At 42.4% G+C, this 14,139-nt stretch overlaps 1 protein-coding gene across 6 annotated transcripts in view; it reads right to left on the reverse strand.

Moving 5' to 3' along the window:
* The window catches only part of FRMD5 (FERM domain containing 5), a 362,059-nt gene extending 351,203 nt beyond the window's left edge, over nucleotides 1–10,856 (reverse strand). For 3 of the 6 annotated variants that reach the window (XM_067029166.1, XM_067029161.1, XM_059059387.2), the window contains exon 1: nucleotides 10,523–10,851. In XM_067029166.1, the coding sequence (XP_066885267.1) occupies nucleotides 10,523–10,624 (102 nt within the window). In that variant the 5' untranslated portion in view covers nucleotides 10,625–10,851. Of the gene's footprint in view, nucleotides 1–10,522 lie in introns of all 6 variants that reach the window. The other 3 variants (XM_067029164.1, XM_059059386.2, XM_059059384.2) reach the window with 2 other exon arrangements.
* Nucleotides 10,857–14,139: the final 3,283 nt, after the last annotated feature.

Genomic DNA, 14,139 nt, shown 5'->3' on the forward strand with positions numbered 1-14,139 from the left:
TATAAAATCTGACATTACAAGGCTTCCCTGGTGGCACAGTGGTTGACAGTCCGCCTGCCGATACAGGGGACATGGGTTCGTGCCCCGGTCCAGGAAGATCCCACATGCCGCAGAGCAGCTGGGCCCGTGAGCCATGGCCGCTGAGCCTGTGCGTCCAGAGCCTGTGCTCCGCTACGGGAGAGGCCACAACAGTGAGAGGCCCACGTACCACAAAAAAAAAAAAAAAAAATCTGACATTACAATAGTTAGCTCAGTAACACCAAGCAAACTCTCATTCACTTTTTTTTTTTTAAACCTACTTCACATGTACCAGAACCTGAAACTGGACATAGACTGAAGAAGCTGCACTGTAGTACTGGAACTACCTTCTGTTTTGATCAGATTTTTATCTCTCAACAGCCAAATTTCCTGAGTGGCCTCCCAAAGAGCTGATGGGATATTCTGTTGTACAGATGAGTATATACTGTGAAATTGTAGGTTCAACATGTCTTATAACATCCCATGCATCATTGCCAGTCCATAGGTCCTCCAGACCTACAAACCTCCAATTCCGTAATAACTCCAGGGGCTTTTAGATTTTTCTAGAGGCAAAAATCTGAAAGACGGCAGGCTGGATGCTTTCTCCAGCCTCAGTTATTCCCTAGAAGTACTTGAGATCCTTAGGTGAATTGATTAATTCTGCTTCCTTGTATTGTGATCAATGTTCTTGCCTGCTTGGCTCATGTTTGACAAAACAAGAATCTTAGTAGCACCTCCTCACTAGAGTATCTGGAATCCTCTGGGATTCCTGAAGCCAACTCTTCCACTTAGGTGTCCTCAGAATTAGGCTAGGACCCAGACTAGAGGCCCTTGAGTTAAATCAAGCTATAGAGAAATAAGGCTGTGCACCTGCCTAAAGGCAAAGGATAATTTGCCTGATTATGCAGTGCCTGGAGGGAGTACCAGACTGAGAAGATTCCTAATGATTTGGCTTTTTCCTACCACAAACTCAATGAAAGTGGCCAGACATTTGAGTGTGCCCTAGGGCATGCTGTTTTGAGGTACCACTATTTCTTTCAGGCCTTGGGCCTGTGGGCCTTTGCTAATTTAACTGGCTCCCATAATACCATTTCACAGCAAGCCTCCTTAAATTCGCCAACAAAATGGAGTGCTTGTATTGTCAGTCATTCCCCTATTCATCAGTCTTTAGACTATCCCTCCTTATTCTCCTCTTCCAGAGCAAAATAACCTATTAGCATTGGCATTCTGCCGAACATTGATTGCCCAAATGCCAAACAGTGCTTTCTTGGAGGTTCCCATCCCCAAAGCTCCAGCCTGGCACTGTGTTGAGTGCTAAAAGTGCACCCTGTGTAGGGCTGGGAACTCTGGAGCCAGCAGGCAGCAGCTCACAGGAGAATCCAGGGAAGCACTCCTCTGTCCTCCAGAAAAGCTATTTTGGGTGGCCACTTAGGTTTGGGAATAGAGATGCTGAAAAGTGCCTTTTAGGGCTCCACGGGTTACATCTCCTAACTGTTAATGCACAATCTAGGCTACACTGTATCAATCAAAGGATTTTCAAACAACAGCTGAATGTTGGAATTTGATACCCTCTTTTTTTGTCAGATAACTAAACTGATGCCAGACATAACATCTCTTGAAAATAAAATTCATACTTAGTTGCTGCAGTCACAGAATTAAGATTGATATCCCGATCTACCTTTTCTTTATATGATGCCATTGCTTTGTGAAGAATCTTAATTTGTGTTGCACAGTTTTGGAATTAGATTTAATTCATTGCCAGCTTTATGCATTTATTTTTAGTTTAGACTGATTCCTCTGAGCACATCAAGAATGATTGAAATTTGCTGACAGTAATTTTTCCTAGGCAAGTAGATTTCTGTCGTTTGACTCAACTGTACCAGAGTAAGTTAAATCAACATAGTAAAGGAAAGACTAAGTATACTTGGCTTTACATTTTTAGCTTTTCTACCTAGAAGTAGCCTGCTGTTACCTTAGCTTGGAATACCCTTTACCCATCCGCACAGCCCATTTTCTGCTTTTGGCAATCTTTCATGACCTAGTTCAAATCTCACCTCCTTTGAGAAATATTTAATTTCAAGTGCCCCACATGTGCACTGCCACAGCATATCATCTTGTCCTAGCCCTGAATTCTGTGATGTTTTATAGTTTGCTATTTACATGTTTATAATCCCTCTCTATGTTGTAAATCCTTGGATGACAGGGAGCTTTACTCCTCCTATTCCCCCAGTGCTTTAAGTTGTGAAGATTTCTTTGAAAAACAGTATACAAATATGAAATAATCATAATGTTTGTAGGTCAGGAAAGACAAAAAATAAAACTAACCAATAAATATAAGAGCATCAAATTGGAATTATGAACCATCTTTAGAATCCTGCCCACTTGAAGACAGATATGCATATCTGCAAATAACTTTTTACCTTTTAAGGGTAGAGAATCAGTTAAGGCCATTCAGAAATAAATCAAAAGTTAGAAATATGAGATTCACTCTTGGCTTCTCCTTCTCCCTGATTTTTTATATGCAGTCAATCAACAATACTCATCAATGTTACCTACTAAATATCTGTGTGACCAAGTAGTAGCTATTCTCAAACCTCAGCAAGCATAATACTCAGCTGAAAGACTTAAACTGATGAGTTCAAAGGCCCCAACTTGGGCTTCCCTGGTGGCGCAGTGGTTGAGAATCCGCCTGCCGATGCAGGAGACACGGGTTCGTGCCCTGGTCCGGGAAGATCCCACATGCCGCAGAGCAACTAAGCCCGTGAGCCATGGCCGCTAGGCCTGCGCGTCCGGAGCCTGTGCTCCGCAACGGGAGAGGCCACAACAGTGAGAGGCCCGCATACCGCAAAAAAAAAAAAAAACAAAGGCCCCAACTTTCCGATTTGCTAGGTCTGCAGTGGGGACAAGAATCTGCGTTTTCAACGAGTACCCAGGTGAAACTAATGCTGCTCATCCAGGAACCACACTTTTAAACCACTGAGAAGGTTTAACCCACCCACTCTATTCTCCTTGCTTTTAACAAGGTTCACAATTTCTACAAAAGGAAGAAAACCCCTGAGTTGTGACACAGTAAGATGGCTCAAATAAGGCATAAGAATAGCTAGGTTTGGTCCTGATCCCGAATGGCTTCCCCTGGTGGGCAGTGGTTGCCTAACTTGAAATGATCTTTAACATACAAGGACAAGTCCTAAAGCATTTCTGGAGTGGTCCAGAGTGCCTCTAAATACAGACCAACAGATGAGGTCATGGCAATGCAGGGAGTCACAAGTAGAGGAGGGGGATGAAAGCTATAATCACTGTCAAAGGGGTGTTTTCTGTAGACAACTGAATGGAGCTATTGTACACAAACTCAGTGGTTGCCAAGCATGTGGCCCAATTATTTTGCCTGTATGAGCATGGCACGGAAGGATCTCCTTAGAGGACTTGATTCACACAGTTGATGTTTACTCTGACAGTAGCAAGCAAAAGCCTAGAGAATTTGAACCTAAGATTCCTTACAAGTTCCTACCTTCCAAATCTAGGATATGATGCAATTAAACTGGAAAGACCACAGAGTAAAACACCATCCTTAGAAATAGTACAGTAATTATAATTGGTGAAAGACCAATACAGGGGCCTATCTTGTTCAAAATATTGACAACAGTAATGAGTGTCACGTGATGGCCTTGGGAGACAAGAGGTCCATAATTTAAATCTGGGGATTATCCTCCCAGAGAAACTGCTCTCCCTAGTCTATCTTTGGCTCTACTATATGTAAAATGTTTGTAAATGCTTCAAAAGTTCTATTGGCCACCAGGGCCTAGGGTCTTAAAGGAACGGAAGGCCTGCTTCAATGGCTAGGATGGACGTATGACAAGGTGTTTTGCTTTCTTAGGGGAAATACCACTCACTATACAGCATAGGATGGAGATGCTTCAGTACCCTCCAAATTTCTCAGCTGCATAAGAAAACCATTCAGGTGGTTGGCTTGAGCCCCAAGGATTAAGGCCATAAAACAGAGGGGCAACAACTGCCACTGAGCCTCCTGGAGAGCAGCACCCTCCTCCCTGAGCACCATGTAGGTGAGATACAGAAGCTATAGGGTTGCTGCCAATCCTCCATGATATTCACATCTCTTGTACAAGCTCTGGCTATGCACAGCTGAGGAAGAGTAACCCACAGGAGGCTGCTCCAAGAAACAGGATCTGCAGAGTCCAACAGAATAGAATGTTACCAACGAGGCTATCAGAGAGAAAATGAATTCAACTTAAAATAGAGATAGGGCTTCCCTGGTGGCACAGTGGTTAAGAATCCACCTGCCAAGATTTGTGACCACTAGAGGGGTGGGATAGGGAGGGTGGGAGGGAGACGCAAGAGGGAGGGGACATGGGGATATATGTATATGTATAGCTGATTCACTTTGTTATACAGCAGAAACTAACACACCATTGTAAAGCAATTATATTCCAATAAAGATGTTTTAAAAAAAAAAATCCACCTGCCAATGCAGGGGACACGGGTTCAATCCCTGGCCCAGGAAGATCCCACATGCCGCGGAGCAACTAAGCCCGTGAGCCAAAACTGCTGAAGCCCGTGCACCTAGAGCCGGTGAGCCACAACAAAAGAAGCCACTGCAATAAGAAGCCTGTGTGCCACAACAAAGAGTAGCCCCCACTCACCGCAGCTAGAGAAAGCCCAGCAATGAAGACCCGACACAGCCAAAAATAAAAACAAATAAATTAATTAATTTTAAAAAATAATAAAATAAAATAGACATAATTAGAAGCAGATTGGGAAGCATGGTTCACCTCCTGTCCAGACAACAGGTTAGAAAATGAGACTGTGAGGAGGTTGCTTTATGTAGTACTGACTTGGAGGAAAGGAGTGGAGGAGGGTTCTGTGGCTGTGGTGAAACGTATGCTCAGTACCCTAATTCTGCCAGACCTCTAATGCTCCATGAAGCACTGTACTACACAGTATTCACTTGCTGTAAGCCTTCTAAACCTGCAGAGATGGGGGACATGAGGGCACCTGAAAGGCTTGAAATCCTAACAGACAAACGAAAAAAATCATAGGCGCTGTGGGCTGAAGCTCCACTAATTCAACAGAGGATAACTGCAAAAAGTTAGCAGGCTTCATAAAATACCACATTTACATACTGTACTTCTCACCAGAGAGAGGGGCTACACAGCAAAATGGTTTGAAATGGGATGAGATGAAACTACAAAAAGGGTTATACAATTGTTAGAAAATGTTTATTGTTTTCAGGCAGAAGAAGTTTTAAAGTGGTGTAGTTAACAGCAATCACCTAGCACAAACAAATCAGAAAAAATATTTACTGAACTATGTAAGGCACTGAACTAGGTGCTGTAATTCTTAGGGTTTAAGATTTATAGCTTCCTCTTACTCTCTCCTTTATAAATTCTAAAGTATAAACTATCAGAAAATAAAGTTCTTAAAATAATCCAAAATATTTTAATATAGTAATTATTATATCATTGGTAAATTGCCTCTAAAGCTAATGCCTTGCTACTTATTTTGGATTACACATTTTAAGAATTACACATAAACCACTACAAACATATGAAAAATGACTGTTTTTTGCCTTCAGGTTGTCTGATTTTATTTTGGCAAACATTTCCTTTTTTAAATATGATATTAATATCACAAACATGATACACGAGTCTCTGGACAATGTATAAACAGAGGACTCAAAATCACATGCTCTGTACACTATGTTGAATTGCCTCATCTAGCATATTCATTCCAAGCATTTAACAGAATGCAAATTCATACAAATACCCTTGAGTAAAATCTGCTGTAGTGATTGCGTCTAGGTTTCTCTTAGATGCCACTGACACTTCTTAAACAGGACTTCTTCAAAAAGAAAAAGAATGAAAGCATAAATACACATCTAGAATTTACCTTCTGTACCGAAAAGACTGATTTGCATTAGTTTTATACAATAAATGTTTTAATATACAAATTAAGAAACAGAATACAAGTGCTTTTAGGATCCTAGAAGACTAATTTTGGAACTTAGTTTTAAGAATTAGATTCTAACTGACTTGCTATTGTAACAGAGATCCTGAGACAGCATAATTACTTTTTAAAATAAAGTTTTTAAAAACCAATATTCATGAAAATACAACAGCCTTGCATTTTTCTCTGTGAATAAAATTATCCTAATTCTCTAAGAACATCCTTTTTGCATTAAAGAAACCAAGGATTCCACTTACGAAGAAGCAAAAGGTCTTAGAAAAGACAAATCACAGTCCAAGCAATAAATGCCTCTCTAAAGCCAAAGACTTGGTAGAACAGAAGGAAAGCAAACCTGAACTCTTGATTTTAAAGAAGAGTTCTAATAAAGATTTCAGTTATGCCAGTCTTGGATTTCACAATTTTACTGAAATTAATCAGAAATCATTTTACGGGGACTTACAGCTTAAGTTCAATTATTTTTCTAAAAAAGTAAAACATTTCTCAATTCTATTTCTGAACTGAATAGAATAAGGCACAATGTAAGTACAGTATATTAGTCTATTTAAATGTTCCTTATTATTTGTAGTGATATCTCCAAATAACTTTCTCTTTACTGCAAAATAAGTATTAAATTTCCATTTTAGAGACGAGGAAATTAAGGTACAGACAGGTGAAGTAAGTTAAGGAGTCAGATGGATAGAGGGAATAAAGATGGGATTTAGAGACAAAAGGGCTGGGGTTTAAATACAGTACAGCCACCTACTAGCTTTGAGCAAGTTCCTTCACCTGGGACTTTCATCTGTAAAATGAGGATAATACCACCTACCTCTCAACGGCTGATGTAAGGTATAAGCAAAGCACCTAGCACAAAGCCTAGTACATAGTTAGCCATTCAATAAATATAGGCTCTCCCACCAATCCACAATCCCATTTTCTTTAGCTGGTACAATGGGTATAAAATCAATCCATAACACTGACGTGAGGTAAATGAGATAATAATACAGGCAAAGTGCCTGGCAGGTGCAAGGATCAATACATTTGTTCTCTCCCTCAATATTCTCTCCCTTACTCTATGTCCCACAGTTACTAAATGGTTGAGCCACAATCAAATCCACATCTTGGTTCCACTTTAGAACTGCCTCTGCATACACATTTCATTTACGGTTGTACCTTATTTAACTGCAAAAACTAATCTAACCTAGCTGCTTAATCAGTTGTTATTTTAATGTGTTCCCAGTAAAATCAAATTCATTTCTAGGGTAGCTTTACTTTTCAGCAATAACCCAAAAAAAGTGATTAATATTCTCACTTGGCAATATATATTTTTCAATACATATTTCTACTGGCATTTCTGCAATATATTCTTAATATTTTATAAGCTGTTATAACCTGAAAGATAGTTAAAAATCTATTCTTTAGAGATTACATGCCTAAGCACCTAAATGACTCTATTCGGAGAGTTCAAAGATAGTAGGTAGCCTTTTCATTTTTCCTATTTTCTCCCAAATAAAATAACAAAGTAAGATAGTAAATGTGGTAAGTAAATAAATATGTGCTTAAATGAAACAGATGTGTGAAAAATATGGACCAGATCTGCATTTATGAGGCAATGACCTTCAAAACTGGCAGAGAGCTGTTAACAATGTTCTTCACAGGGGAACAATTATACTACAACCCTCCTATGTATACTTTCATTTCTCATGGTCTACAACTACATTTGCATATCAGAAAGAATAAAAGAATAGTCTGGTAACTGTGGCAACCTTCATTGAGAAGATATAAGGCATTTTCATTACCTTAATAATCACATCCTAAATGCCAGATCAGTATAACTGCTGCATTATGAAAGGCTAGAGCAACACTTTGACAGAATTTCCTACAACTGAAATTTATCAAATGTAAGCTATTATGACTCTAACCCAGTGATGCATTTCTGATTCTGTAATACCCTAAGTGGTCTCTGATGATCTCAAGAAGCACTGAAATTTTTCTAAAATAAAAACCTTATTTAAAGAAAAATATGCCATACAATACTTTTAGGAAAAGGAAGTCAAATTATCACCAATTTTTTAAAATATACAGTACTGCAATTCCTAAATGTTGTAAATACTGCTTTAACCCAGTAAGTAGCTCACATACTGATTTAAAAGACCCTGTGCCCAGTGTCTGACAAATAAACGCATATGTGCTCACTCTCTCTCTCTCTCTCTCCCCCCCCCCCACCCCACAACACAGACACACACACAGACACACAGACAATAGAAATATACAAGCGGGAAAAGTTGCTAAGAAAAGCTCAATCTCTAATGCTCAAAAAGAGGTTATGCACAAAATATTAATTTCACATAAAATATTGTCTTATTTTCCACATTTCCTCACATGGGTAAAAACAAAAACAATTCACAATAGTAGTGCCAAAGAATGACAATATTACATATACTTTAGAATTCCTGTGTTCTTTAAATTTCATGCAAGAATCACAATGCACAATCATTAACATATCTAGATAGTGAACACTTACTACAGTATAGTCATATTACACCAAGCTTAATTTTTTTAAGTGGCCTAAATTTTTATAATATATTAAATTGTAATAATGTAAAATAAGACCAGCAGGAAAAAAAATACAACCATAGTAGCACATAGCAAGCATAAATCCAATAAGTCCTGCTCAACTTAAAAATATTTTTTCGCAACAGTAATAAAAACCACCCACAAGTATAATACCAATAAGCCAACTGGGTTTTCCACTATCTGGGAAAAATAACTAGTTGCCTTGTTGTGATACCTTAAAACCACAAGGTTATCACTAAATGGAGAGGTGACATGAATTGTGTTTCATTTGTACTTTATATCTTGGCAAAAGTTAATGATCTGTCCCAGAAATTTTATTTCACCATATACCCCAAAAGTATTTTTAGGACTCATGAAGTCTAAATCTCACATTGCCCTTGATATGCTATTGTGTAAATGCTTTAAATTTTAAAACAAAAGAATAAAGACTTTAAAAGCTCTGCACAATGTATTCAAATGGTAAGGATGTCCACTCAATCCATGTTTTCTCCAAGCCCCCCACCAAAAAACAAAAAAAACTGTACATGACACACAAAGATACAATAGAAACAAAAAGTAGCATGACACTCATTCAGTAAGGAAATAATACACAACATCTCTATATCATATTCAGCTACAAAAATCCTTTCACTTGATGGCTAGCATCTTTATGACTGCTTAATCTGTATTTAAGTAGCCTGAAAAAGAGATTTTGTTCTCTTTCTCTACCTTCATAGATCTTTGGCAGCAGTCAGCACTCATGCCCAGAGCTGGTTCTGGAGGTGGGAGAATAAGGAAAGTGGAGAGAAGGCTGACCTGAGCACGGAGTCAGCAGAGAGCAGCTGCTCTCATATACTATCCAGCGTCTTTCTCACCCACCGCTATTTTCCGCTATTGAGCATTGTCAGCGAAAAAAATTAATGGGGGAGGGGGGCGGGGAAAGAGACAAAGAGAGTAGGACCCCGGCCGACAGTTTTTGTCTGCCACATCTGAGGTGAGAAGCCCTCTCGGGTTTCTTGCTGCAAAGGCAAGGGATCAGGTGAGACCCTCTGGGTCCAGCTCAATTTGCTTCTCCAGAAAGAGCAGTTTTCGGCAGGGAGCGCAGGATCCTCCTGGCTGGTGAACTAAACACCGGAGCATTGTTAATGTTTCCTATCTCTTACTTTATAAAGGAGGAAGAGGGCTGTGACTGCATTCCTGGGAAAGACTACTACTCCTGACGTGCCACACAGCGAGAGGTTGTAAAAATCCCTTCAAAAATACCAGGTTCTGAAGAAATGCTGTGCAGCCTTATCGTTTTGTTGGCGTTTTTTTGTAAGTCACCGATTCTCACCAACGCCAACCCTCAAATCGCTGGGACTTGTTGCTAAATCTTTACCTCACGCCCCCCAGAACTGCCCAACTGAATAAGATTTGGGGAGCGAAAGGCCAGAGGGGGGCCTAAGTCTTTAAAGCCCGGAGGGCTGGTATCCCTTCAATAGGCCACTCTGCATGGGCTACGCGTTCAATTCTACCTTCTGAGAGCTCTGACTCACAAATGCTGGGCGGAGGGGGGCAAATTATGACATACACCATTATCCTTCCAGCCAAAGAGATGTAAGAAAAGCCGCCAGCCGTCCTTGCCGGGCCGGAGAGTCAAAGCCTGCGCCCCCCGACGGGGCGGCCGGGGAAAAAGCCTCCCTCCCGACGCCCGAGGAAGGTGCTCCCCACACCGGCGGGTTCGAGGAGCCAGGATAGAGCGTCCTCACCTCGGGAGAGGGCAGGGGATGAGGTGGGGGTCCAGGACGCGAGGACTCGCCTCTCAGCAGCGCCGAGCTCCGAGTGCCCAGCCCCGGAGTGGGGCTCAGGCAGAGGCGCCCTGCACCGGGGCCGTCCGCCGCAGCCAGGGGTGGACAAAGCGCTGGGGTCTGGAGCGACGCGCGGGCGCGGGCCAAGTTGGCCAGACTCGGGGGACGAGGGGGTCCCGCGGGCGGGGCGGCGCGGCACTGACCTGGATGGTGCAGGTGTACTCGCTGTCGTCCAGCAGCCGCACCGTGCAGCTGTACTCGCGCTCCAGGCTCCTGCTGCTGCCGCTCATCAACCTGCTCAGCATCTTCCCGCCCGCCCGCCCCCGGGAGAGACGCGGCGGCGCTGCGGACCCCGGACCAGGCGCCCCTCAGCCGGGCAGCTCCGCACTGGCCCCAAGCACCTGCACCATCACACCAGCGCGGACGCCGCCGCTGCCTCCTGCTGACCCAGCTCCCCCTCCTTCTCCGCCACCGCCTCCCCACAGTCCAGAACAAGCGGCCGGCTCCCTTTCCTCCGCGCCCCACTGCCCGTGTCCTGCTCGTGGGGCGGGGCCTCGGCCGGAGGGGCCCAATGGGGGTCAGCGCGGCGGAACCGAGTGGCAGACAGTAGAGCCAATAGAAATAGGGTACTGCGATGATGGACAAGCTGGGGAAGCAATCACGGGAAAGCAGTCGGACCGAGCCAAGCCGGACCAGCCCTCTGGCGTCCCAAACCAGCGGCTCCTTTTCTCCCTGCGGTTCCTGTAGATGCTACTTCCCCGCCCCCGGGCCAGGTGTGGGCACCCGGCTCGATCAATGTCAGCTGTTTGGAATACATTTGGCCTCTGCTTCAGGGGCCAAGTCCCACACTCTGCAACGCCTCGGTTCTCGCCTCTCGGGAGCCGGAGCGGTGAGAGCTCACAATCCCTGCACCTGCAGAATGCAAGCACCTTCGGCTCTGGACCAGGCGGCTACCCCCACCTGCGCTGTATCCCAAGGCAGCCCGACGGTCTCCTTTGCTCCACCCCTCTTATTTTGGAGAATATCTGTTTTACAGGAGCTACTTAAGGAAAACCTGCAGGGTTCGCAGAGGGTCTGAAGCACCAGGGTTTAACCCCTAGAAAACCCTCCACTCAAACACCCTTTGCCTCCTTCCTTTTATTTTCAGAAGACAAAAGGAAGAGACTGAGACGTGCTCCTTCAGCCGGTATAATGCAGAGGAAACGATCAATCCTTCCCTTACACCTTTAAAACTAGAATTATCGTGTCTTCATACTTCCTCAACAAAATGCCAGAGTATGTAAGGAGGTATATATCACAAAGAAAAAAAATTGTCTCCTGCCTTCTCTGACCTCATATCTAAAGACCTCATGTTCTTTATAAAAATTTCACTAAGAGACAGTATTCTCCCTCAAAAAATGTTGATGGAAGGACATGTTACAAAAGGATCAAATCAACAAAGAACGTTAATGTTGTAATAAATATATTAATTGAAAATAATGAAATACACATAATTTCCTGTTATTTTCATTTACACTGTTGTTTGTAGGTATAACATAACAAAAATAAAACCCAATGTTAACCGAGAAAAAAGCCCAACCATTAACGTATGCTTCTTCCCTAGTGTCTTTGGACTCCAGAATTTATCCTTTTTTTTTTTTTTGCATGTGACCCACCCTGCTCCCCTTTGTATCTTGGATTGCTTATCACCTCAGTAACCTGGATTGCTCTCCTCATTAGTTACATTCTCCCTTATGGCATTCAGGAGCCGTAAGAGGAGGTTCTTCTCAGTGCAATCCTGGATGAGTTAGTTTAGAAACTAGAAGCAGTGAGCCAAGTATTCTAGCCATAAAACCAGATATGAGCTCCTCTATTTCATAGCTCCAGCAGGTAGCCTGGTGCCTGCAACATAATACTCAATAAATGTTTTTTAAATGAAGTAAATGGAATTGATAGATATTGTACAGCATCTAAACACCAAGAGAAGGAACTAAGATAATTTCAGGAAGGTCTTAGAGACAAGTACATTTATTTATGTGTCAAAGTGATATTCTACAGAGTTCAGCTTTGTTGTGTAGTTGAGAGAAGATGATGAGATTTCAGACAGGCAGAACTTTTTTGAAGGAAAAGTTGCTATTTGATGTAAAGTCTAAGAGAGCAAGAAAAAATATCCAAAAAGCTAGAGGAAAGCCAGTAATGTGATGATAGGGAGGCCTCTTTAACAAGTTATGCAAATAATCAGCTGTCAGAGTAAAAAGACAAAGCACCATGAATCCAGAAAAGCTCTACAGAACTGAATGCAGCCTTTTTTCAAAGTATGACCACAAATACAATCAACAGGGATAAGATTGTGGCTGATATGCCAATGCATCAAGTAACATTCCTGCTCAGCCTAAGAAAATCATGTCAGCTTAGGTGTTCTCCTCACTGAAAGACCAGTCAGATACTCATCATGCTTATGCATAATATCCAGAAAAAACTTAAAACTCTCCCTTACTCTCCGAAACAGAACACTTTGTAAAGAAAACAGAGGATGGACAAATAATGGAAGAAAAGCAAGAATCTATTAGTTTCTGGTTTCTTGTATGCCTCTACAATAAGACTTGAGAACAGAGGCCTAAGGGGAACTAAAAAGAAAGGGTTCATATAAAATCAAATGGAGGAATACTTTGTTTACCTTTGGTTTTCTCAAGTCTATTGAACAGGATACCCAAGATGGAAAGGATTTGTTCAATAAAAGGCCTCATATGCCCTTGAGAATCAGAATGTCATAGCATTCAAGTTTTTTACTATAAAGGAGGTCATAGAAAATCCCCCCCCCAAAAAATCCCAACTACATTACTTCTGAGTTCCCACCTTCCAAATTATCAGGATGTCAGCCAGCCCCCTTTAGAGTTTCCCTCCCTTCTCTACTATGGAGGAGTCCCCAGGAGAGGTGCTGTAACCCACATATTCCTGAAATAACTGAACTATTCCTGCCTCTGCTTCAGATGTCCCATACCCTGATGTTCTGGAACACTGAGTTCTCCCCAGCCAATGCAACCTTCAGCGTTGCCTTGGGATTTGGCAGGAAGGGGCAGTGCCCTCTCTTCCCCAGGACATCACAAACATAAGAATGACATGGCTATTCTCAAAGCCCTTATGGACTAGATCAGGCCTGCCTTACTGTTGAGTTTCCAGCCTGGGTCCATATGTCTCGGTCCATACATCTCCCCTCTCAATCAAGAGTTCCCCTAACCATGTCTTGAGCATCCGGGCCCAACCACTGTAAAGCTCAGAGGAGAAAACAACTCTCCTCACCCAGGTAAAGGTCCACTTTCAAAGTCCCATTTTCTGTCCCAGGTGCAGCTTCTCCCTAGGATGACTGACCATATGGGAATATCTACTCCTTCAGAGGAAACCCCACCCTCCATCCCCAGGGGTGTGACCTTGATCTCTGACCCAACTGGGCTATCATCTTAGAACATAACAGTCCAACAGCAGCACATTTCTCACAAAGATTGAGTTATTCAGTCTTTACTTGTAGGTCCTCAGTCTTTACAGGTAGAACCTCACCAAAGCCAGTTCAGTACCTTTGCATAATTGTTTCTCCAGGAAACAGTAAGGATCATGCCTGTCTTTGCTTTCCTATATCCTTTAGATCTCAGCATCTGTTCTCCAAAGGGCATGGGCTCAAACAAGGATATCCATCTCTCTACAGAAACAACAATATATTGACACATACAAGGTCTAAATCAACAGAGAGAAAAGAAACAGTTCTGTTCTCTTCTGCATCAATGTCTGGGGAAGCCATGCTCCTGCTCTACACACGAAGATTTACATATCCAAATGGAGCACTGCT

This window comes from Kogia breviceps, chromosome 3, assembly GCF_026419965.1.
Source record: "Kogia breviceps isolate mKogBre1 chromosome 3, mKogBre1 haplotype 1, whole genome shotgun sequence".
Taxonomy (NCBI): domain Eukaryota; kingdom Metazoa; phylum Chordata; class Mammalia; order Artiodactyla; family Physeteridae; genus Kogia; species Kogia breviceps.